The following is a 22,265-nucleotide window of genomic DNA, read 5'->3' on the forward strand; positions in this document are numbered from 1 at the left end:
GTGTAAAGAATGTTGTTTGTTTGTTTTGCATTGTCAGATTGTGTGTGTGTGTGTGTGTGTGAGAGAGAGAGAGAGAGAGAGAGAGAGAGAGAGAGAGAGAGAGAGAGTTTATTTCACGAACAAAGCTGCATCATGCTTACCATTGTGAAACCAGAATGTCTCTGGCATGGGTCTACCCACAACCTTTAAGTCAAATCTGGCAGTCTGTCCTTCTAAACACTTGAAAGAAGCAGGTTTTAGTACAAAGACTGGCTTATACAGTCTCTCCAGTTGTGATTCGTCTGTTTCCTCCAGCCTGCGTCCAGGGGACATCCGTGCAGGTGACATCCGTGCGGGTGACATCCGTGCAGGGGACATCCGTACAGGGGACATCGCAGGAGACATGCGTATAGGTGACCTGCTCACTGAACGTGGAGAGACAGACCTGGAAAGCAAAAGGAAACTCTTATTTTTCATGAGCCATATAGAAGACACAGAAGAACCAAAACCGTTCTGTCTCAATTGTTACTGTTGTTTTAAAATTTGCTTCTGCATGCTTTAAAATGATCTCAAACCCATTGAGCCAACAAGAATAATATATTACTATATTCTATAACATTGTATTTTGCTTATACTAAAACTTGATCATTCAACACATCAGTACCCAGACTCAAAATTTAAGACAGCTCATAATACCTTCTTTCCACCTTGCCTTTATTTAAGTTAGTCATTATATGCTATTGGTTCAATTACTAAACCATGTTAACAAATGTTTATTGGTTAAACCAAAGAAAAAGATGTAGAAAAAAGTATTGTTTTTATCTAAGAGAAGGAAAAATGTAGAAATTATATTTGCTAACAGAAATGCAAAACTGTGCTAATTTTGCATTCAGACTGGTTTTCATTTATAACATGACTATTAGTCTGGATGAACTAAACTAGTTTTCACAGCCTCGTGGAATCTCAGTGTTCCCATTTCCAAAACAGCAATAACACCCACTCCATTGTAGGGTTGCTATATAAATCCAGGGTGTCATTCATTAAGACCACATGGTACATGAACAGACACATGGGAAAATAGTTTGCTATACTGAATAAAATCCCTCTGTTCATCAAAGCGCAGGAGAGAAAACCCCTTGGCAGTCACCAGCATTGCCTGTGCTTAGCTTTTGTGTCATTTCAGTAGTTATGTGTTATATGGTAGTAATTTGCTCCTGGGACGTTTTAAAGCAGAACAGCATTCAACGCTGAGTACAGGTCTCACCTGGTCCTGCTCATGGCTTCTGGTGTGGGCATGTAGGTTGGAGCGCTAAATGGTGCAGCAGGCTCCACATAGAGCTTCCCTGAGCAAATGGCATTTCCTTTGATATTGCTGGCAAACGCGGTGTAGATGCCCTCGTCCTCTGGAAGGACCACAGGTATGCGCAGACTGGCTCTGCCATCCTGCAGAAAGTCCATCTGGTACCTTTGCCCGTGCCGGATGCGCTTGCCATCCTTGTACCACGCGATCTGCGGAGAATGTCATACATGTGAGAACCAGTTAGGTATGGGCACTCGGGGTATAATTATCTGCATCTTTGCCGCAGCACTGAAGGCTAAGTGCTTAATAAGGCTAAATAAATGTCCGTCGGCATTTTTATTTTACCTTGGGTAACGGATATCCGGACATCTTGCAATGAAAAGTGACACCCATCCCCTCAAGAATTCTATAATTTTTTATTCTTATATCGAATCCTGATTCGATAGCTTCTGAATCAGAGATGTCAACTGCCATCTTTTCTTCTCCATCCTCCTCCAGAAGCTCCTCCAGCGTGGTCTTTATTATTCGGTATTCGATTTCCTTAATAAGCCTCTCTTCAAAGGAGGAGATATGGAATTCCTACGTGGTAAAAAGATGACACTTACTAAAAGGTCGCCTCCTCACTGATAGATGTTCTTTAAGGACACATATTACTTTCAGTGTTGGAGACTTATGGACATTGTTAACCACATGAAGAATCTAGGTTTCTTTATTTGGTTTAATTTTAATCTGCATAGAAGGCGTCATCAACCGACACTGCTGCATGTTAGGTAAAACAGTATTTTCAGAGTATGAGCTATTTGTACATATTTGTTATGGAGATAGAGAGAACGTAATATTGTACTGTTGGTCATGGTAATATTTGGGTTTTTTGAATATGTAATCCTAATTTTTAAAGTCATATTTTTCACATATATCGTCTTAATTCTGAAATATCAAGTACAACATTTTATGAGAATTAAAAAAAAACTTGTTAGCAGTGACTCTGACCTACAGGTGGCAGAAGGTGATGATATTAAAACTGGGGAATTATGGGAGAAAATGCGATTCATGAAATGGTTGATTAGGTCATTGTTGCAATACTCACTTGGTCTTCCACAAAAGTCCTGACCATCACAGTGTCTTTGGCCATTTTCTTCCTAATTAAGGCCTGTTCCTTTTCATACTCCTTTTCATATTCAGAATATGCAAATCCAGGCGCTATTTCTCCCACTTTGGGTTCTTGAATGAAAGTGCTCATTTGTGTCTGGTAAAGCATTTCTTGCTGGGACTTCACCAATGCCTCGTAATCAGCTGAGAGCCAAGACAGCAAGTCAAATTTTGGTATTCTTACTGGAAAGCATTCATACTGATATCCAACCAGGCAAACTATGTCTGAGATAAATTACCCAAAGCCAGATTTTCCCAATGTTTATTATCAAAAAATGGTTCCATAAATATTTTAGAATTTTATCTCAAATGTAATGTGCATCGACAAGTAAAACTATTGTGTACAGAATTTGATAGCAACAGTCGGTCCTTTGGGAATCCCTTCTCCCCCAGATCTTCCTCATTTTCTATGAAGCTATTAATAATTCATTTAGCTTCTGAGCTTTAATTGCTAAATGAGGATAAAAATGGCAACTTCCTCTAAGGGGTCGGGGAAGATCAGGGGAGACAGAATATGGGATGGTTCTGTTAATATGAAAAGCTAGCAGGGACTAACAGTGGTTCAAGAATACTTTGTATTTGGCATGAGTGCTACCATTTTTTTTCTTCTTTAAATTATGAACATTGGTAAATCGTGACTTTCAGTTTTTTTTTTTTTTTCTGGAAGCTCCCTACTAAGCGTGGTGTAAGCTTGTGGGGTAACACTAAATGGGAGGTGAGTGCCTTTGCTCTCTGGAGGTAAGGAATACATTCCGAGGTCTGCCACTGCCCTCCCTGCTGAGGCATACTGGCTGCCTGGACCTGTAAGGCATCTGGAGGCGGGATGCCTGCATCTCCCATGGAACATAATAAAGTGTCACCAAATAGCAACGACTCTGCCTTGTCTACGTAGCTGAGGCTGAAAGGAATGGGCGCAGACAAGAGAACTGGGAAGCTGCCATATGTGTTTCTGCAAACGCACAGCCTCTCTCCCGTGCCACAGTCCTCCTTGTGCAGGGACAACTCAGCACTGTCCTTACCTTCCTCAAGTAAGGAGGCAGACGCAGAAGTCTCCCCATGCTTGTTTCGGATGACAATGGTGTACTCTCCGGCGTCGTCAGCGAAGGTCATAGAAATCAGCAGTCTGCACTCCCCCGTCTGTTTGTTATGGCTCACTTTGTATCTTTGTGGAAATGAAACAATGAACATCGTCACAAGCAGTCCTTCTTGGAGAAAAAGAGCTGAGTTGACTTGTAAATGTTTCTGTGGTGACTCAATGTTTCTTAGTCAGTGACCAAGGCCCATGTCTGAGCTCTGCCAAGAAGCGATCATGAATTTGAGAAAACAGAGAAAATGCATGCCATGTATAAAGAGGGACAAATAGCCCAGCGTTCGTACTTCGAACATTGTCCAGGCTGCTGTAGTTATTATTAGCATATCCTGATAATATCAGAAACATGTCAGGCTGAGGTTCATAAGTTCGTTTGATCCCAGAAGTTCAGACCCTTCTGGGTAACATAGGGAAACCCGTCACAACAACACAAAGCAGATAACAGAATACAATGTCACATAGGGAAGTGTGTGCATCTGCTTTCTGACGACTGATAAGGGCGTTTAAACAGTTGGCATTTCCTATTATTTCATTTTAAGGTTAAAATGGATAATCCAGCAGTACATTCTAAATACCTCAGTAGTTAGACCCTGGCACACCATAGTTCCAATTCATAAGAAATTACACCTATGTGTTCATATTGTCCTTTCTTTCAATTGCAAACCTGTGTTAATACATGTATGTGTTATATGTCATACATACATATCTAAATATGTGTTAATACACAGGTATAACTAGCTTTCTCCATTACATAGACTCTATTTTATTGTCAAGCTACTTAATTATAGTGTGCATTTATTGTCAGTTCTCTCAAATATCTTCTGGAATTGGGTATGTAAAATCTTCCATTTTGTGACACTATCAATTAATTAAGCTGGGATTGTAAACTATGTCTCCCCCCACCCTCAAACCCCCACCCCTGCCTCAGTTTGATTTCTGGAGAAAACTGTGAATAGAGTTTCATGGTAGAGTGCTTGTCAAGCATGTGAGAAGCCTTATGCCAGCCTCTTATACCATAAAACAACCCTCCAAACTTCGAGAATATAAAACACCACAGAATAACTAATCAGCTTTCTTTATGAGATAATCTACACCCAGGTATTGATGGGTAATGAGAGTTCTACTTCCCTTTCAGATCTCTACACATCTGCATACTCTTTAGAAGATCCATATATCTACCTATCACCCTATAGAGAGTCTATTATCCAAGCACAAAGTACCTGTATCCAGTGGTGAGAGGAACACCAGATTTTTTCCAGTATACGTGGGGCTTTGGGTTGCCACCAATCTGGCATTCAAACACAACACTCCCACCTTCCACCAGTTTCTGGACCACTGGCTTTGAAATGAAGAAAGGCGGGGCAGGCTCTCCAGGCCCTGCCTGTTCCTCTGTGATGCTGGTGTCAGTCATTACTACATCTCTTGATTCCAGGAAGCTGGGAAGAGAATGTCGTTTCCATTAACCGTGAGGTAGCAACAGAACACTAACCAGGAAAAAATGTCAAAACCATGCAAAAGCAGCAACTAAGCTGGCAGAAAGAGAGGCTTTACCGTTTCTCTTCTGTGGTATATTTCTCAGTCAGAGTTGTTTCCTTGTCAAACTCTTCTGACACTAGAAGACAGAAGGTGGCACTGGAGTGAGCCTACCGTCTCCTCCATTAGTGACCACGGGTAGTGTGGGTAGTGGGACCCTGTAAGCTGTTTTGTAAAGTCCACACAGGACAGCACTCTGAAGTGCTCAGAAACTGCTACAGAAGTGTGGGGTTGCTGGAAAGGGTGGCCCAGGCAGAAGTCAGGACTGAGAGGAATCCTAACACTGACCTTGCACAGCGAGATAGCAGGACGTGCTGACAGTCCCAGCCTCGTTCACAGCGCTGCAGGTAAACCTGCCACTGTCTTCTGCAAAGGCTTCGCGGATCATGAGACGAGCAAGTCCACTCTGGAAGGTTATCTGGAAGTCAATGGAACTTTCGATCTGGTAGTCTTCTCTGTACCATGTCACTTTGGGGGATGGGTATCCGGAGATGTGGCACTCCAAGGTGACAGATTCACCTTCTATGACAGTCACGTTTTTTAAGCCCTGAAAAGAGAAGAAAATGGCAATATTCCTGTGCACACACCCATTAATCACCTCTACAAATTAGATCAGATACACGGTTGGAGTTTGAACATTTTAGTTGGCACAAAATACCCCATGACAAGAACTCTGGAACCATTAGCACCGAAATGGAAATTGGAATTTTCCCGATTTCAAATCAATGCCAGGCATGTCCCAATCTCTGTAGTGAAATTATATTCACACAATATCATTGAGAGGCTTCTGCTATCTTCACATTTAAATTCTAGAAGCGTTGTAGGGCACAGCAACCAACACCACCAACCAACACAGCTTTCCCCTAGGATCCCTAACTAGAGATGATCTGCTTGTGCTCTATCCATCAGGGTGCTGAGAATCACCTACGTTTTATTAACTGTGTCTATTGTTGTAGGTTTCTGCTAATGACAAGTTACAGGCTCAAGGCAGGGGATGGGAAGGGTGACTGCTCTTTTCATTTCTACTGGTCCTGATATAACACCGTATATATAGCAGGATCAGGTAAACAACAAAATGATGGTTGCTGCATGGACAACCCCTTCCCTGGCCAAACAGAGCACTGCTTCAAAGCCAGAATTTGTAAACCTCCTAATGACACCTTTCTTCAAAGTGTGGGAAACTGGTCTTTGCTAGCACATGTTGAAGGGGTTAAAGTGATGTGTTCACTCACCGAGACTAAAGTAGGTGGAGTAACAGGGACTTCGGCAGGAGCAGGCACTCTTGCTGTCTCTGTTACCTACAGTAGGAATTAAGAGAAGTTTCTGTGATAAATATTAAAAAGATGACTTAACCTTTTATCCTGTTTTCTGCCAGCTTCCCTGGGGTCATCTGGCACTGCGAGGATCTCTAACTTAGCACTCCAGGTTGCCTCTGAGAACTCAGGCGGTTTACTCCACCTTCCCTGCTGCTTCTGTCCCAGGTGGATACAACCACCCCAGCTTGTTCCTTTTTTCTACCGCCCGGTACAAACATGACTCACAACCATCAACTTATCAAACAGGTTTATATGTTAAATTCTCAATCCACAAACCCTCTATACAATAAGCTTACAACCAGTAGATAAAGATATAAACTGGCCATCTATATGAGAAAGAGTCATAGAAACCCTTAGAAATAATGACAACCTCATTAAGCTAGAGATGCACTGAAAGAAACATACACATCTGCCTCCATCTTCTCCTCCATCAATCTCAGCTTCCTGCCTTTTCTTCTGCCTTCCTAGACCTTTCCCCGCCTACCTTTCTACTGTCCAATTATATATTGCCTTAACATAAATCTACAGGAAGTCTTGCAAACCATCACCATGTACAACATAATAAAAGTATTTCTGCAAAACCTTCTAGAGCATGCTCAATAAAAATGAAACATAATCTCAGGAAAGGGGGCCAAGCATCCTTCTGGTCAGTCACCACAATAACTCAGTGACCCACCTTGGCTTCACGTCCATGCAGTACTTCAAAGTGCTCCTCACGAACCGTGGTGCCACCGATGCTTACCCCGACTTCCTTCTTCACCTCAAGGCCAGCTTGGCTCTTGTAAGTATCTGGCGCCGGCATGTCAGCAAAGGGGAACTGTGGGGAAGGGGTGGGCTCTGCCCTTACTCTAGTCTCTCCAGGCTTCACGGTGGGTGCCTTCACTGATTTGGTGATCTTCTGAGTAGAAGATGTGGCGGACAATTCTTTTTGTAATGTGGCGATAGCGCTACCAGCTATCGATGCCTGGATGCAAGAGCAAAGTGATGGAATTATCAGGCAAGTCATTTGGAAGTGCTCGGCACTGGCATCTCAGAATGGAGCCTCAGACTATCTGCCCCCGAGTGCTGGCATTGCAGGCACATGCAGTATGGCTGGTTCTGGTCTACTTTCTCTATGACGAAATACTTTCATTATTTCAATATTTCATATTTCAATAATTTTATTATTACAGTTAACAAAAGGCAGAGATTGAACAATTTATAAAACTATTGGTGATTTCCATTTAGTTAGAAAACTTTAAAATTGTCCCTTTAAAGATTTGCATGAGGTAACCCTTGTTTTATAGCTCTTCAAGAGCCTGGTCAGGAATTGTCTTCACTCACTTTTGATGAATGCTGCAGAAAATTCAGGATAAAAAAAAATTAAAGTATTGATAAATTCTAAGAAGCACTTTGTGGGGGGATATTTGGACATCAGCCATGAGTCCGCATGAACAGTGAAAGCAAACATCAGAAAAGGATTTCCCAACAGCCTCCTCATTGTCTCTCTTGTGGGGCATGTGTGTGGTTATTTGGTCTTAGTAGTAACTTGAGACTGTCCTCAGACACAGGTATTATACATTGCTTATGATCCTTTGAGGACAGAAAAGGCAAGTCCTTACGATCAAAACTCTAGTACCTCATATAGAGGGTTGTTACGTGTTTTTCCACATGGCAGAGCTAGTAAGGGACAGACATTAGCAGGACTCAATGCAGGGCTGTGCCATTCCATAATCCAGTTTAACTATCATGGGAGGATAATGAATGCTACATTCAAAAGCATCATAATGGGGAAGTCAAACTATTTTTTAATTGATCAATTCTAGGCATATTTTGTGATTGCACATTTGAATGATAGTCTATGTGGCAGGTGAAAACAGACATTCCCCACTTTGCAATTATGCAAACATCTGACCTGTCATTGTCTTCTCTTATTAAAATACATTCAGTTAAGTTACTCAAAGTGTCTCACAGCATACAAGGTTGTATAAACCACTACCATGTACAAAATGGTTATAAATATATTATAATCAATGCAACTGAATTGGAACCATAGCTGAAAATAGAGACAAAGAGGCCTGTGTAGATTTTGTCTCCTGGGGGCAGTGTGAGAACTAAGTTTTATTTGCTTCACCCTATGGGCCTATGGCAGAAGACAAAGCTCAGAGCATCTGAATCCACCATAAAACCCTGTCCCTCACCTAAAAGGAACCCAAAGTGGCTACACAAAGGTGCTCTAGCTACATCACAAGTAGGGATACAGTTATATATACATCTAATTATTACCCTCCACATCTTACCTCATATCCATGTTCTGTCTTAGGTACAGAAATCTTTGAAACAGTAAAGTGAGGGCTTGCTGTGCGGGGGCGTTTATCCACATGGACCAATCTTTCTGTTGAGATATCTGTAGTTTTCTTGACCTACAGTAAATGAAGCTCAGTGACATCACTGTTCACTAGGTGCTCCCAGAACGGGTGTTCCCAGAACGGTGGCTGCTACCCCACACAGAGGACTCACCTGTGATATGTGCATTCCCATTTGGTCAGTAGTTTTGATGTGAGTCTCAGAAGGAGCCTGAATCACAACAGGCTTAACTGCTTTGGGGACAACGTGGGGCTCTGAGGCTGGGCGCTGGGGCTGCTCGGGCACCTTCGTGGTGGAAATGTGTTCTTTGAACCCATACTCTAAAGTGGTCTGCTGAGAATAGGATTCCTCTACATGTCTGGGCTCTCTGGGCTCTCTCACTCGGGCCTGATCCACAGCAGCTACCACTGTTGCCACGGCTTCTGCCTTCTTCCCAACGCCCACCTGGAGACAAGGTTTGCCAAGTCAGTAGATGATAATGACTAAGTTAACACTTGGACATCTCCTAGGGACATCCTCCTGGGGTAGCTCCTCTACTTACTCAAACAAACAAAGGCATGGTGTTTTATTTTATTTGTATTTGAGTATTTATTTATTTAAGTATTTCTGTTATCTAAGAAGGTTAATTTCTCAGAAGCATAACCTGGCTCTTCCAAGAATTTGTGCTTCATTAATCATTATATTGTAAAGACTCCTATATAGATATACTTCCTCTAACTGCTAGAGACTAGACAGTCAATCACACACACCCAAGACAGGACAACACAACATGACAATATGTACACAAAGTCCTAAGGACGTTTTGAATTTTTCAAGGAATTTACCTAGGCAGACAGTCAGTTGGCACCTGGGAAATAAGGACTTTGGAGCGGGCTGTCTCCATCGATTAGTTCTATTATTTTGTCAATCATTTAGTCTGGTGTCGGCATGACAACAGCAAAGATAAAAGTCTACTCAAATGCCGTCACCCTCACATCCAGGAAAATCAATCGCTGCAGAGAGACAGGGCTGCGTGCAGACGCCAGATAAAAAGAGAGCTCCCGATCAAAGACGGAGCCCCCGAATTTACTTATGACTCACAGGGGGATAGCTTTATTCAATCTATTAGAAAAATAGCTCTCTTAAAGCTCATGACGGAATAACGTTGTGATTGAAATGAAAGCGTTATCATGTTTGGAATCAAGAGAACAACCTTTCGCACTGAAGTTCAATTTGCTTTCATCTTTGCTGGGAGTTAAAGCAAAGACAAAGACAAATATTATTTCCTCCTTCCTATGAATCTGATTAACATGAAAGAGAACACAATTTGCAAAGGTGTCCTCACAAAGCAAGCGAAGCAGCCGACGAGGCATGAACCCTTTAGTTCTGTGCAACACAGGAAACATTTCAAGAGGCCAAGTGGCTGTGGCTGTCCAGAGCACTTCAGAAGTAAGGCTGAACCTTTCTATTAATCTTCAGTTTTTACTTCTGCTATGGGTCCAGTTTAACCCAAGTCTGAAATGTGCTTCAAGTGAAGAATCGGGTACCTTTAAAAAGTAGCTTCTGAATCATATTTAAGGCATAACCCTGGCCTTTAGAAGATGGGACTGAGCCTTTAGTCATCATAGGTTTTATTGAGAAATATAAAAATCTAATCTGCCATGAAAGACTGCAAACACAATCCTCAATACATTGAATTTTGGAAGGAAACACATTATTAATATCAAGCTCGTCAATTATTTTTGTTGGTTTCTTTTATTTAAAAACCCATATGGACAACTAGTTGACTCTACAGGAGTTACTGTGTTCCTCTTCAGCTAATGCAAACATATCACTTTACCTAGAGAAACTGAATTTCCATTTTATCTCATTGGTACCTTTCAAGCAACCTGTGATAGGAGAAAATCTGAGGAGGTTTTTAAGTTTATTCTAATGATGAGGAAACTGACTCAAGGTTTCAGTTGACCAAAAACTGCACAACCAGGATAATAAATATTGTCCTAATTTTAAAAGTATGCCCTCAAAGATTAAATTGTAGGGAAATAGACCTTTTCCTTGAATTCATATATATCAGAATGCATTTACACATGGTGTTTGGAGGTCAACTGCAAATGATGGAAAGCCAGTGGCTATTCCTACGCCTTAGTAGATTTAAGCATCCTTTTTATTGTTGGAACCCAGATAAGCATGAACACAAAATGGATTAGGAGAGCCCAATTTACACCAATTAAATGCTGAGAATTAATTTAAGAAAAGTGTTGTGTAATGTGGTCTTTTATAGCTAGAAACGCTAACTACTCCTCTGGAGGTCTCGGGCTGAAACAAACCATCTCTCCCAGTTGGTTTACAAGTGAATCAATTAAACGGACCACCGGGAGCACATGGGTTCATGATGGACTAAAAGTTACAGGAGCTGAAGTGAAACATTGTGTCTCACTTCCACAACCTGGGCTTTCCTCTCCTCTCGAAAATACATTTGTTCTTGCTTAATGGCTAGACCTTCTGACGTCCTTGGCAGCACAGCTGGCTCACCAGGCTTTACAGTGGTCATTATTAATTGAGACAGGGAGATGTTCTCAGCCTCCATTCTTCACTAAAAAAATCAACACTGAAAACAAGACAGACATTTATGCTAACAGGGACAGAAAGGAAAATTCACCATAATTCTTGAAATTTGGCTTGTGGTAAAGCTTGTTGCATGTGAGACTTCTAGGAGGCAGATATGCCATTAAATATCATAGAGAAAGGTTTGAATCTTATCTTAAATCTTGTCTTTGGAAAAAAAAACAATTGATGATTTTGTGATAGATATCAACACTGAGGGAAACACAAGCAATATACAAACAATGCAAAAGAAATTAAAAAAAAAAAAAGAAAGAAAGAACTGGTGGCCAGTTCCCAGTGGGGAATAAACTCTGGTAGACAGCTCATTTTGAGGGCATTATGGTTGTGGGAGGTAGTTTAATTCATAGGATTTTTATAGGTACAAATAGACATGGTAATCTTTTTTACAGCTTGTATGCAACAGTTCTGGTTGGATCTCCCTCTCTCTAGATTCTTCAGTACCACATCTTGTGCAGCTTCTGTGGAAGCGACTAAACAGGCTTTACAATTTTCTCATCTCTAATACTTACAGAAAGAAAAAAGATAAAGTTTCACATGAAGAAAATTATCCTTAGATTGCAACTACTCCTTAACACACACACAGATAGACACACACACACACACACACACACACACACACACACACACCACTGTAAGGCTCTTCTTGCTCATATGCAATTTTTTTATTGCTCATTGAGTCTCTTAAAATTAGCCCACATGCAACTTCAGTCATTAGTGTGTGGAGGACTTCTACATGTTAATAATAAAAAGTTGAAAATGATAACAAACTGGAAGAGAAATATGTTGCTATGTTAAGAATGATGAATTGTTTTACTTTTTAGTTTCACATTGTATAATTATCTTTTAATAAATCCGATTAATAGTGTCTTCTACACAAGATGATTGATGTTTGGGATTAATGTGTTATAATGGGTTTTTTTTCACATGGGACTTGGTATTAATTGGATTATCATGGATTCCACACTGGAATAACACAGTCACCTTTCCATGGGTAACTTGGATGTGTTCTTGTCTACTGGTCATGGCTTCTCTAGACCTCAGAACTGTTTCTTGTTCTTTGGCTTTAGCAGTAGCAACTGCTATTGTAGACAAGGCAGTTGTTTCATCTTCCTTTCTCTTCTGATCATTACAGTAAAAGCAAAGTTTAAGTTGTGTGGACTTCAGACATACAGAGTATGACCCCACCCCCGCAGAACGAACACACTCCATTCCTCTGCTTGTGGAATGTGAAGGTAAAACCATCCAGGGTTAAACACTCACTTAGCAGTACTTGAACAGAATGACTGAGAATCACAGAATGGAGTAAGGTTAGTTGCAAAAGAATCTCTGGACCTATATTGTTTTTAGAAATTAATCGAAAATGCTAATGTTCATGCAAATAATAGCGTTGAACAAAATGAATTACAAATGTTATCAGTGGGTAAACACCAAGCATGAAGGAAAAACTAAGGGTACTCAGTCACATATTCACTATATTTAGTCATGAGCCTAGACAGGAAAACAGATTAATAATTCATACTATGTAATAGTTAATGGTTTACTAGACATTAGCTTAAAGATGGACTTCTCGGATCTCTGTTCATTCACCTTTTCCTGAGTTATTTGAACTTGATCTCTTTTGGTAGTGATGGCTTCTCTACTTCTTGATATTAAATCTTGCTCTTTAATCTTGGGTGTGGCAACTATGACTTTGGGTACCACTGTTTTCCTAGTTTCCTTCATTGTCTGGTTATATGATTTCAAGAAAAAGATAAGGAAATGTCAATAAATTTCATGAGTCTCTAATTTAAAAAAAACAAATTAACTGGAAAATTAGGCGGTTTTTCCTATTTTACACAAATACTTCATTAAACATCACTGGATTGTCTTGATTATGCATAATATTTCACTATCAAAAATATAAAATTCGTTCAGCAATACAAAAAACCCTGAGACATACATTTCCCTCTCTCTGCCACATGCTACCTATTATAACATCTGTAGAATTCTAAGAGGCACTTAAAATTACATAATTTTGTTCTGAATACTGGAGTCTACCTTCATGGGAAGACGTTAAGATGAACTGTAATCTATTAGTAGCAATCTAAAGAAAAGCTGAGAGTTAGAAATGGGAGTGACAGCCAGATGGGTGGTGAGGGGACATGAGACTTCGGAGAGAAGTGATGCCTAAGAGCCGTGATGATGTGATGGCTGCGGGTGATGTGATGCACGTGACATTTCACACCGGCAGGAAGTCATCACCTGTCCGTGACTGAGGTGCATTTGATCCTGTTGTACGGCAATTTCTTCTTGGACTCCCACAGCTGCCTCTAGTTTTGTGGACTTGGTGGTGGCAAGCACCACCACGGATGTAGCAATGTTCTCAGTTTCCTGTCTTATCTGATGTTGTGGGGCAAAATGAAGATGTGAGTTTCAAAGGGCACAGAAGAAATGATAAGATGACTTCAGAATTCTGAAGCTTAGTGATGAGGTAGAAAACGTCACATCCCCGTCTCAGAGGAGGACGTGTGGGCTTACCACCTGCCATTGCTTTTCTGGGGAAGAAACACTGCTGCCAAGCTTAAGGAGTTGCACCAGGACTAAAAAGGTGATATCTTTGTGCTCTGGCTGTGGTCAGGAATGCCTAAAATGTGAGGCTGGCGGAACTCATCAGTCTGCTATGTTCCAATGGTCATGGACATTCCTATGTTCCATGTCTTGCCTAGCCCGACTCCCACGCAACATGGAGTCTCTTTTATCCTGAGGACAAGGGAAGGGAAACCTGGTTTCCCTGGAAGAGGACTCTGGTTAGCATTTTACCAGTACCATGTTCTCAAAAGAAAGTGGCTCTTAGATCAGCCAAGAGCTCTGAGGAGAACTTGGGTCAAAGAATTCAAAATAAAAGCATGGGTCAAAGAATTCAAAATAAAAGCTCCTGTCTCATCAAGCTTGGTGACAGAGGGAAGAAAAGTAGACTTCAGTAACATCAATCCCATATATATATATATATATATATATATATATATATATATATATATATATATATATATATATGATATGTCTTCCCATATCCTATATGCTTACTCTGGTGTTTATCATCCAGGAATTATGGGTGCTGTCTTCTCTAATGGCCAAATGGTGCTTGGGACTAAGGTGTGTACACGTGTGTCAGCAGGTATGCATAGATAGGCATGTATCTCACAACTGCATAATGGCTAAATGTCCCAATCTGAGTGACTGAGGACTCAGGTTACATGTTCAAAACTGATGTGCTAGTGGTTAGTGGGCACAAGTGAGGTACCCCTTCTGTTTATGTTATGTGATTATCTAAAGTTCAAGGAACCTCCAAAACTGAGTTTACATAACTGCTCATGTGGGCACAGAACAGTGAATACAAAAGAGTTCTTTCTAACCCTAGACACAGGTAAGCAGTAGAAGGAAAAGAGACAAGAGCCTGGTCTGATGCTCTGGGTATAATGTATACACACAGCTGATGACTGGAATTGAGCCATTTGGAAAAATCAAAGCCAGACTTACTGTTTCTTGAGTTATTCGTTTGTGTTCTTGTTTTGTAGTAATTTCTCCAGTGATTCTAGTTTCTTGCTCTTTGGCTTTGGTTGCAGAGATCACTACCTTTGGTACAAATGCTTTTTCGGTTTCTTTTCTTATCTGCAATTGATGATTAAAGACAGAACCTTAGTACTTCCAAATCTACAACGGGGCTACCACAGTATTAGACACAACAAAGTAGGAAACGGGAAGAATGAAACTCCGTTTCTGATACCATTAACTAATCATATCTTAATTAATATGAACACATGTGTTAGCTCTCTGAACCATAGATCAGTCTCCTTGGAGGAAATGGAATGTTGGATTCAGGACTGCTTTTTTATAGACAGTTGCTCTCTACCTTAGCAAGATTTGTGCCTTCTGTAGATGGCCATATGGTAATTTAATTAGGCACTAATCTCATCAGCTGAAAGTAATGTTACAGCTCAGAATATTACTATGAAAGTAATTTTGCCTGGCCCGTTATTTTAATGTGAGAATCCAAGCATAATTCAGTCTGCCTTCCTACTCTATTTTTCTTTTCTTTTTCTCTAAATATGATAATGGCTTTGAATGTCAAGGCTTGTCTAAAATTGAGACACAATGGAAAGGCAGTTTGGGCCTCTATTTTAGCAAAAGTATGGCTCCAATCGCCAGCCACGGATGCTTTGCTTCCATTTGATAATGTCTAAGGAGTGAGTCCTTTCCATCTGCAGGTGTCTTATCACTGAATCTCAGGTAGAAAGAGATGTGAAAATCGATCTTCTCCAATTATCCTATAGTCAGTTGACTCCCATGACAATCAGGTCTTCTCCCATCTGTCACCACATGCTTTTAATCTAATCTCTCACTATGCCACCTACCACATGTAGGTATGTACGTTACACATTGTACTTGAAACTCATGCGCTAATGTCCAAGGGGTCAGGAAGCAAACTTTTAAGGTAACATATTCAGTTTCCCTTATGTTTTCTCTAGTTCCACCCACAGCACCAGCTTCATCTTTCCAGTTCTAACTCTGCCTATTCCCTATCCACAGCCACATAGTTAACCTAGAATCAGTGTAAGTAATTATTAAAAAAAAAAAAAAGTTAGATGCGATAAATCCTCATTTTATTTCCACTATAAATACTCAGTGACTCTAGGTGCCATTTGTGTGACACTAGACACGTGGCCTTGGAATTAACCTGCATCACACTAAAGGGTCATCTCCTGTGTGGGCACCCCCAGGTGAATTCGCAAATCAAAGATCATCCCCACCTGCTCATGAGTTACGTGAGTCTGCTCTTGCTTCGTCGAGATCACTTCTCTGGTTCGTGATTTTAGCTCCTGTTCCTTGGCTTTATCGGCAGCAACTATAACCTTGGTTACTGCGGTCTTCTCCGCCTCTTTTCTCGCCTGATTTTCGTGAACAAAAGAAGAGAATCACTTCAGGACACAGCACTCGGAAGCCCGTGACACCACATCAGGACCAAGGTGTGACAGTCAACCCACAGGGCAGGGCGCAGAGTACAAGGGCTTTTAGACTCTAACGGAGTCTGCCGGAATAGGAGGTGGCCTGTGACCTTGCACCGTGAATCAAAATGTCACGTTTGTTTTGAGGAAAGTAAAAGCCACGGTCCTTCCGGGAAGTTTAGAGAAATCTAATGCCTGCCCTGAAATAGCAGTTTCCATGACTAGAGATGGTGGGAACTGCCCTCAGAGTTTGACAGGCCCTTTGTTCCATGTCTACCAGGCTCCCGCAGTCCCTGGATGCCTTGAAAACAGTAGTTAACTTTTGCTCGCCCCACAAAGCCTAGGTATTTCTTCTGACCCAGTCTTCTCCTGGGATATTTACAGCTTAAACACATTTGATATTTCCAGCCGCCCTTTTCCCCCCCCCTCAGGAGGCTCTAAAGGCCCGGGCCACGCTGGGTGGCCTGCTGCCTTCAGCAGTATTTGGTTCAGCAGGGGATGGGAAATGTCCAATTCCTGAAAGCAGAGCTGAGCCAGGGGCGCTCCAGCACCCCCTGGTGGCCTTGCCCTTACCTGTTCTTGAGCAGGTTGTATGTGCATGGCAGTCGTGGTTGTCCTCTGAGCAGTTTGCTCTACAGCACTGATAGCTGGTTCTCTCACTCTGGCCATGTCAACAGCAGCAACGACAGTCGCAACAGCTGCACTCTTGTCTGTCTCTTGTTTCACCTGTATCAAGGGGTAAGTACAATGCTTTTCGAAAACAATGCACTTCTGTAACCTGTCGAGAAGTTACAAACCTCAACTACCAGGAAGAGCAAAACAGACGCATACGGAATGACCCATTATTGCCCAGAGAGACAAGGTCTGCGTCATTAAAATTCATACTTTATGCCAGCCTCACAGATTAGTCTTCTGACTCAAGGAAAGATGCCTTTGTAGCGGACAGCCATACTGATTTTAGTTTTAGACCCTATGCATTTCCTCTCTAACTGTGCAGACTACCCCATGCTTGAACCTGGGTCAGAGGAGCCAGTTGATGAAACAGAGAAAGGAAAGGGTTCTGACTGTACCTCCTTAGCCCCTGTAGCGACGGCTCCTGCCGTGAATGACGAGCTGGCTGACACACTGGCCGCGGTGCCCGCGGCGCCACTTATGGTCACTTGCTCCTGGACACCGTATCTCCCTTCCCATCTCTCTTCTCTTCTGATCTGGGTCGAGCTCGTCATTGTAGTTTCTCTCATCTCAGCCTCAGTTGAGGAGGCCACGTAGCCCTCTTGCTTCCAAGGGGGAGGCACCTCGGGGCCCGTGGCCACGGTGGTGGTCTGGGTCTTTCGGATAAGCAGCGGTGACTTAACAGATCTGATCGGGGAGGTGGAGATCCTCCCTGCTGGAGACACGGACCTGAAACCCCAGTGGCAGAGGTCAGAGCACGGCCATGGCAGAGGGAAAGGCACACACGCCAGCAGGCCTGGTGGGATTTAGCTGGAAATGTGGCAGTGTTTTAAGGTGGGGTGTTAAAATGTGAGTTTCCATAACCTATCTGGGGAGCACACAATGCACCTGGAAGCAATTTGCTTTAAATCTCAATAAAGCCCCACAATTGTCTGCTGTAACCCTGGGAGGGAATGAGACTTAACTCTAAGTAATCTGAAGAGCTGTGTGCCCCATCTCACCTTCTGGCACTGGGGCGGGGGAGTGGCAACGGGAGCTTCCTTAAAACACCAGCATAGAAAGGGCTGTGTGTTCCCAGCTCCACTTGGGGATGAGAGAATATTTGATGGGTGTTATATGGGTTTTAGTAACTGAATGCTTGTGCCTCTCCTGACTAAAAATAGCCCACATTTCCCCCTCCCTTTGTCCTCCCCCCCCCCTTTCCCCTTATCTCTCCACAGTTGCAACCACTTCAGTATCTTGTGAATTTCCAGATCAGGTGAAAGCTTTCTTGCTGAGTTTTGCAGAATCATTTTGGGAACTGTCTGAGCTCTGCAGCAGGAGACTGCTGTTCTAGCCCAAAGTACATGTTACCTCTTTTTAATTCCTCTGAGTTTATTTCCATCCTCTGCTGGTAGCTTTCTTTACATAATATCAGAACTATCTGGCAAATCGACTACTTTGAAGCCCTTTTCATTAAATTGATAAAGAACCTTCTTCCAAAATGGTTTTCACCGGTTTGCCTTTTGTGTGTGCGCATGTATGCCAAGTGCAAACAGTATCTATCAAAGGCTGTGGGTATTGTATTCTGCCAGCGATAGCCCCAAAGCCAGATCGTTGTCATTAACAATCATTCTAAGTCCAGATCAACTATCTGAACACAACAGTTTTCAAAATTAATTTTCAATTAATTTGTTTTTCTCTACTTTACCTCTTGGTGGCAGTGTTGCTTCACAAATTCTTCCCACAGGGCCATGTTTATCATGTATTCTAGCAATTAGGGTATTTAGTTTACATCAATCATAAATAAAACAATTCTCCCCATTAAGCTGAAGGTCCAGTAATATTTTCTCTAAAATACAGAACAACTTTGCAGAATATTACATCAACCTGTTTCATCAAGAAATATGTAATCATTTTCTTGTAAAAGGCTGTCTGTGGGGGGGAGGGGGAGAAATTTACATTTTAGGAAAGAGATTGTAATCAAGCCAAAGGGTGGACTAACAAATATGCCTCTACCGTGAAAAAAAGTCGTCTTGGAAACAGAACAAAGACCAGGTTAGAATGGTGCGGAGGCCACACCAACTGAAGAAAGGCAGAGAGACAGGGGCTTCCAGGCTTGGGCTTGCTTTGTTCTTACTGTTCCTTGCTAAGTGGGTTTAATTCAGAAAGAGCTTGCGACATGATTCGCAGTAGTGAGTGATTAACAGCGGGCTTCAGGTAAGCCCATAACTGTGAAAATCAATGTAATTTGAGCCATTACCAGAAAGTGCTTATTTTTGCACTTACAATAATAATAAAAAAAATAATAATCACTCGGTCACAGCTAGCTACAAGGTACCCAGTGAAATAAGCTTGCTTTATCTACAGAAAGAACCAAAATTAATCCATGGAACATTTTAGGAAGGAGTCTATCTGGGATAACCATTATCTTCTTCACTAGCTGGCTTTTATATTTTGTAATTATTTTAAAGCAAAATTTGCAGACTAAGTAACTAGATCCCTCCTAATAGACTCTCAGAAGGCTAAGATGGCCAGCTCCATAGGGGTCAGGAAATGTCTGTAATTCTAAATGACCCTCGGGCTTGAGTATAAAATACAGAAAAGCTGTTATCTCTCAGAGAGTACGTTTGGCCTGCATTGTGAGTGATTTCATGGTATACGAACCAGTGGAAAGCCTAAGAGTAAACACATCTTTTTAAAAAAATGATAGGTATCTTTTTAAAACTGAGCTTTTTTTTTTTTTTTTTTTTTTTTTTTTTTGTTAAGATTTCATGTTAGTTCTGACCAAATATCTTCAATCACTTTTAAGTGACCAAAATAAAAATTAGAAGACAGTCAGCGTGTTACAATATGTTATTTGAACATTCATATCATTCCCCACATTTAAAAAATTTCTTTCTGCATGATTGATTTTTCCATTAGAAATTAGTTGGTGGAACTCCTAAATCTATCAGGTAGTCTGCATTGTCCCTATTTTCTATTCTTCCTCATAAGTCCCTCTTAACTCGCCCTCCAGCACTGCCTGTGTTTAGGTGGCTTACAGGGTCTTGTTCAGTATAACCCTGCAGCCTGTGCAGGCTACGGACTGTTTCTGCTTTGGCATTATTACATTGTAGCTAGTTGGTGTTCTTCCTGAACAGGCAGCAACAAGGACTCCTCAGAAAGGAGCTTGGCTACCCCCCCCCCCCATGTAAATGTGCTATTTAGTCAAACAATGACCTTGCCTTTTGCCAGAGAGACGTCTTAATTTTTGTTGTGGATCTGCAAACCTATTTTTTAAAGCTTTCCCCCATAAACATTTCCTCTGTCCTTTTCATTTTTAGCACATGCTTAACTCATTTATTTGTATACATGTGTGTCTATGTGAGTGTGTCTAGGTGTGTGTGGGAGGGTTGTGTGGAGGTTAGCGGGTAGCTTCTGGGAGTCAATTCTTTCTGCCCACAGTGAGGTCCCAAGGATTGACCTCAGGTTGGTGGTGAGTGCCATTGTCTACCAAAACATCATCCTGGACTCCTTTTAATATTTTCAAACTTAATCAAGATGCCACTTACTTCTTACATCATATGAGGCTGAAGCCTGGGTCAGCCTTCCTCCCATCAGACACCTAATTAGGCCAGTCCTATTTGCGAAGTAAAACACCCTTCCCCTTGATTAAAAAACAAAATCCCTCTATACTTACACCTACATCTCCCTAGTTTGTCCCTCTTTTATACACAGTTGGACATCAGTACGGGTCCTCACCTATGCCTGGTGAGCAGACTTCCACTAGGCTAGACCTTAGGCCTGTCATATTGTTTAGATCACAGTGAGTTTATAGTAAATTTGGATTTTTTTTTTTAGGTCAACAATCTCCTTATAGCATTTTAGATTTCTTAGCAAGAGGACTTGATCTATGTCATTTTCAAAATTCATTTGAATTGATTTAAATACACTTTGTGTATGTGTGCACACTCAGATTTTGTAGAGTTTTTACCTCCTCATATTAAAAGCCTCATTACAAACTAAATCCCAAAGTTTCAGTTGCCTCGAGTAATTTGTATTTGATTGTATAGTTTCTGAGTGCTGATGATATAGGCTCACCATGGAAAATACCTACATCTCAGCTAAGGGTAGAAATCCACGTTGTTTTTTAGATAAAACAACATAAACATATGGAAAAGATTCAGAAGGTTTTTGCTTACTGTTTGAGAGTATGATCATGTGGCATAATGATTTTCTATTTCCTAGGGATACCCTCAACTGATGAGTTAGTTCACTGATCCCTTCCAGAGCACTTGGAATCAGTCTGGCTGCGGCTCCCTTCATTTTATGGAGGGCACAATGAAAACTTTGGGAAAGCCTCCTACCTTCTTTATCTCTGGTTTCTTACCAAGAATACTGGGGAAATCACATTTTTTCACAGGGGTTGAAAATATTAATGAGATAACAAACCCAAGGAGCTTCACACAGAGGCGATAAACCATATATGTCACAGTGACGATGATATTATTAAAACTAGCGCCTCCAGTCAAACTACAAGCAAGTAGTCTGGAGACTTGACTTCAGCGAGATCTAACTCCAGGTGCTGCATAATTCTTATCCCTTCCCTTTGTCACGTTTTGGCTCGAAATGTGTGTTCACTGAATGGACTACAAATACAAATTCAGAACCTGAGTTTATAAACTTCCACAGAAGGTGAGGATTGTAAAGCTCACATTCGGGAAATTCTTGGTCTATCTCTCTGTCTCTCTCTGTCTCTGTCCCTCCCTCCCTCCCCTCCTCCTCCTCCTCCTTCTCTCCCCCCCTCCCTCTCTCTCTCTCTCATTCTTTCCCATGATGCTCTTCTGGTTGCTTAATGCTTAACAGTGAAAGCACACAAGCAGCGCAGTCTCCCCAGAGAAGACTTACCTGACGGGTGATGGGGTGGGTGCCCGCACGTGTCTGACTGGGGAGGGAGAGTGTCTTACTGGTGAGGGGGACTGCTGTCGGGCCAGCTGTGCTTTGGCAGCAATGGAAGGCGGTGTTGGAGACCTGGACTTGGGCTTAGGGGGGATTCTGGGAGGTGTTTTATGGGGCAGCTGTCCAGTGGCGCCATCTATGACCATCTCAACTGTTGCAATTGATCTGGCATCAAAGTGGGCTTCAATCTTCTACAAAACACGAACGGAGAAGCCACAGTGACGGAGCGAGTCAGGGAAGCAAGAGCCGGGAAGGCTGGGGACTGTTTCATAGGAAAATTACCTTTTCAATCCGGGTTTGTCTTGTTTCTGAAATCTGAGCAGTCGAAACGATTGTCTTTGTCTTTTTAGCAGGTACTACTTCTTCACCTGTGG

General features: G+C 41.8%; 1 protein-coding gene across 6 annotated transcripts in view; it reads right to left on the reverse strand.

The window, feature by feature from the left end:
• TTN (titin) overlaps window positions 1-22,265 on the reverse strand; it is a 266,446-nt gene that overhangs the window by 236,807 nt on the left and 7,374 nt on the right. For 5 of the 6 annotated variants that reach the window (XM_080927461.1, XM_080927460.1, XM_080927459.1 and 2 more), the window contains 20 exons: window positions 22,174-22,259; window positions 21,841-22,082; window positions 17,370-17,700; window positions 16,873-17,025; window positions 16,105-16,242; window positions 14,834-14,965; window positions 12,905-13,042; window positions 12,299-12,436; window positions 8,867-9,157; window positions 8,647-8,769; window positions 7,044-7,331; window positions 6,284-6,349; window positions 5,340-5,598; window positions 5,070-5,130; window positions 4,739-4,954; window positions 3,448-3,590; window positions 2,367-2,572; window positions 1,625-1,858; window positions 1,244-1,488; window positions 141-424 (listed from right to left, as the gene is read on the reverse strand). In XM_080927461.1, coding sequence (XP_080783587.1) covers window positions 141-424; window positions 1,244-1,488; window positions 1,625-1,858; window positions 2,367-2,572; window positions 3,448-3,590; window positions 4,739-4,954; window positions 5,070-5,130; window positions 5,340-5,598; window positions 6,284-6,349; window positions 7,044-7,331; window positions 8,647-8,769; window positions 8,867-9,157; window positions 12,299-12,436; window positions 12,905-13,042; window positions 14,834-14,965; window positions 16,105-16,242; window positions 16,873-17,025; window positions 17,370-17,700; window positions 21,841-22,082; window positions 22,174-22,259 — 3,774 coding nt within the window. Of the gene's footprint in view, window positions 1-140; window positions 425-1,243; window positions 1,489-1,624; window positions 1,859-2,366; window positions 2,573-3,447; window positions 3,591-4,738; window positions 4,955-5,069; window positions 5,131-5,339; window positions 5,599-6,283; window positions 6,350-7,043; window positions 7,332-8,646; window positions 8,770-8,866; window positions 9,158-12,298; window positions 12,437-12,904; window positions 13,043-13,558; window positions 13,697-14,833; window positions 14,966-16,104; window positions 16,243-16,872; window positions 17,026-17,369; window positions 17,701-21,840; window positions 22,083-22,173; window positions 22,260-22,265 lie in introns of all 6 variants that reach the window. The other variant, XM_080927464.1, reaches the window with a different exon arrangement.

The sequence above is a fragment of the Micromys minutus genome, assembly GCF_963924665.1.
Source record: "Micromys minutus genome assembly, chromosome: 13".
Classification (NCBI taxonomy): Eukaryota; Metazoa; Chordata; class Mammalia; order Rodentia; family Muridae; genus Micromys; species Micromys minutus.